The sequence below is a fragment of the Mastacembelus armatus genome, chromosome 9, assembly GCF_900324485.2.
Source record: "Mastacembelus armatus chromosome 9, fMasArm1.2, whole genome shotgun sequence".
In the NCBI taxonomy this organism is placed as follows: domain Eukaryota; kingdom Metazoa; phylum Chordata; class Actinopteri; order Synbranchiformes; family Mastacembelidae; genus Mastacembelus; species Mastacembelus armatus.
This window is the reverse complement of record NC_046641.1, coordinates 21,178,013-21,180,962: the sequence shown is the minus strand read 5'-3', so window position 1 is coordinate 21,180,962 and position 2,950 is coordinate 21,178,013. Positions and strand designations below refer to the sequence as shown.

General features: G+C 37.4%; 1 protein-coding gene across 1 annotated transcript; it reads left to right on the top strand.

Moving 5' to 3' along the window:
* The first annotated feature begins 533 nt into the window (after positions 1-533).
* LOC113139114 (epithelial mitogen homolog (mouse)) lies at positions 534-2,118 on the top strand. The gene is made up of 5 exons (XM_026322096.1): positions 534-652; positions 773-886; positions 1,111-1,231; positions 1,346-1,498; positions 1,739-2,118. The coding sequence occupies exons 1-5, from the start codon at positions 622-624 to the stop codon at positions 1,788-1,790; spliced, it is 471 nt and encodes a 156-aa protein (XP_026177881.1). The 5' UTR covers positions 534-621; the 3' UTR covers positions 1,791-2,118.
* The last annotated feature ends 832 nt before the right edge of the window (positions 2,119-2,950 follow it).

Here is a 2,950-nt window from a genome sequence, read left to right as displayed (position 1 = left end):
GCAAAACTTTGGCTAGGGATGTATGAGGCGAAACTATTGGTAAACCTTTCTCTAAATTGGACATCCGATTGTCGACTGCCAACCAGTAAAACTGTTCACTTCACTTTTACAGTGTCAGTCATTGGTATTTCAGTTATTTGTCCTTTCTTCACCAATGATGCATAAAGTTAGAGGCAGTCATGAAGAGATATTCTCATAGATTTTCTCATGTAATAACCTCTATGAAGAAACTGAGGCTTTCACAACACCTGTAATCATCAATGAAGAAACGTTATGAAACTGCAAAGGCGGCATTTGAGTGAAACTGTCAATCTGCCAAAGGCGTGCGTCGGTTCACAGACTTCCAAGGAAAAAAAAACTGTGTTTGAAGTGCGTCTGGGTGGTCACGTGCCACCCTGCCACTATCGTCAGCCTTTAGGCTCTGTCTCTGCATGTAGAAAGTCATGCATATTTGTGGAAGGAAAGGTTTCTTGTTTTTCATAAAAGCATTCATTGATTGGCTGTTAAAACTATTTCAGTGGTTGAAAGCACAGTATAAAAGCTCAGCAGAAACCTGTTGAACACACAGCACAGACAGAAATTGAGCTGAAAACACAGGACACCGCACCACTGAAAGACAAGATGTTTACACAACAAACATTCCTGGAGAAGGGTGAGTGTGTAGTTTATTCTCTGTGGTCAAATCTGAAATTAGTACAAAACCACTTTTTTTGCAGTAAAATTAACTGTTCGAAATTAATATTTTCTGTTATTTGCCTTCATTTGTTTCCAGCCCTCTCCACTGTGGCAGTGCTGCTTCTGCTGACCACAGCAGAACAATCTGCAATGCTGACTACAGCAGCTCCTCCTCTGCCAAATGCATCTCTGACCACACAGCACAACAACAGTCAGTATCTTCACTGGAGTCTGAGACAGTTATTCACTACATGTGTTATTATGCCTTTGCATTTATATTTTATCTTAATGCATATTTGATTTTTTTAAGGGTTGTTTTCTATAAGGTCTATAAATTTTGCATTCTTGATAATTTATTCATTATTTGAGGATCAGTCTGTTTATGAAATTAGTAGCACAAATGGATTATTGATTATGATGCTACTCTCTCTGCAGGCAGCATGGATGAACCTAAGGTTCTGCCCTCATATAGGTCATGTAGAAGTGAACATGAAAAGTACTGTGAAAATGGAGGAAAGTGCATCTACCCTCAAGACAGTGACAAACCTTCTTGCATGTAAGATATAAAACATGATCTCACACACAATAGATGACACCTTGGTGTCCTAATATCAGTGAAAGCATCATGCACATGGTGGTTTATGCACTCACATTTTTCTCTGGTCCTCAGCTGCACACCCTCATACAGTGGGCCTCGCTGCATGTTCTTCAGTGAACTCACTCACTCTCCACCTGAATTAGAGAAAGTGATTGGAGTCTGTTTTGCAGTAGTCATATTTATCTGTTTCCTGGCCACCATCATTTACTGCTTTGTCTCTAAGAGGTGAGTGTTTGCGGTTTAGACTTTTTCTTTGGGATAAATCTTCTATCTAGCACCTTATATCAGGGATATTCTGAAACACAAATGAACTCAAATAGTTTTAGTAGTTTTATATATTTGAAATTAATTATAGGATCACCTCTTTGCATTTCACTGTGTTCTAAAAGAAATGGCTTGTTTAAAACTTCTTGTGTTACCAAAGATACTTGAATAAGTTCTAATTCTGATATCTGCTTTTTTCAGGTGTAATAAACCAGGAAAATTCATGAAAATTCCATCACGGGCATCAGTGTGACCCTCATTTCATTATACTGCATAATCTACTGTGCTGAACATGACGAACAACGCAGTTATTAGATTTCAAAGGTTTTTGTATTTTATTTTATTGTTATATATTGATGTTCATAAAGATGACCAGTATTCATTTTCAAAGTGTGAAGTGAGTGTGAAAACCTCCACACTCATTTCACAGGCCTTTTATGGTAAACAGGGTCAGATTTTAAACATTTCATTTCCATTTAAATAATGAGGATGAGAAACTTTGCCTATTTATTGTATTATTGTATTAACTTATTGAATGTTTAATTTATTTAAGCTTTTGTAATAAACGTATAGAACTTTTATGTGTTGCAGGAGTTTTTTTTGTATAAAAAAGTAAGTTGCTTTATCCATAATTCTTTTATTACTTAAGGAGGCTGTAGCAGTTAAGCCTATGCTTGAAGCCACTGGTTGCTGTGTAGACTGTGATAAGTAATCAGTGTGCTGACTCTTGATCTGTGAAATGATAACTCAGCTTTGTAATGAAGATCATGATACATTTTTTGCAGGAAGTGACCTAAATAACAGTTAACCTTTTAATTACTGAAATGGCTCCTACAGATACTGAGTTTTTGTTTGGCATTGTTTATATTCTGGCAGAAAATGCTGTCATTACAAGTTGTTATTAATTTAATTGGATAAATTCCACCGAGCCACAGGGAAACTGACTCTAAAGGGCTTGCGAAATCTCATTACTTAACATAGCAGTGGGAAACCCGTGTTCTTTGAGGGCCATTGTCCTGCTTGTTTTTCCAACTATTCCTGCCCTACCCACTGCTCATTACCTGGATCAGGTTTTTCAGTCAATCAAAAGCTGGAAGATAACATCTCAGATGAGGGTGGTGTGGGGGAGGACAAAGAGAATCGGTGGGTAGGGGAGGTATCAATGGGTAGGGCAGGTGTTAATGGGGTGTTAAAGGGCTGTGGCCCTTGAGGACTATAATTTCCCACCCCTGACAGAACAAACCTGTAGGGCCAGTGAATGTGAAAGAAGTAGTCATATCATTTTGAACTGTGACTAGTTTAACTACTAAGTTAATGACGAAGAAGCATCTTAAAATAAAATTACAGTTAAAACATACAGAAAACAGTAAGGCAAGGCAAGTTTATTTATATAGCACAATTAATACACAGAGT

Excerpts from the sequence above, each read along its gene's own strand:
- LOC113139114 (XM_026322096.1), top strand. The coding sequence starts at position 622 with ATGTTTACACAACAAACATTCCTGGAGAAGG. Across the intron at positions 653-772 it reads ACAAACATTCCTGGAGAAGG|CCCTCTCCACTGTGGCAGTG; the intron begins GTGAGTGTGTAG and ends ATTTGTTTCCAG. Across the intron at positions 1,232-1,345 it reads AGTGACAAACCTTCTTGCAT|CTGCACACCCTCATACAGTG; the intron begins GTAAGATATAAA and ends TCTGGTCCTCAG.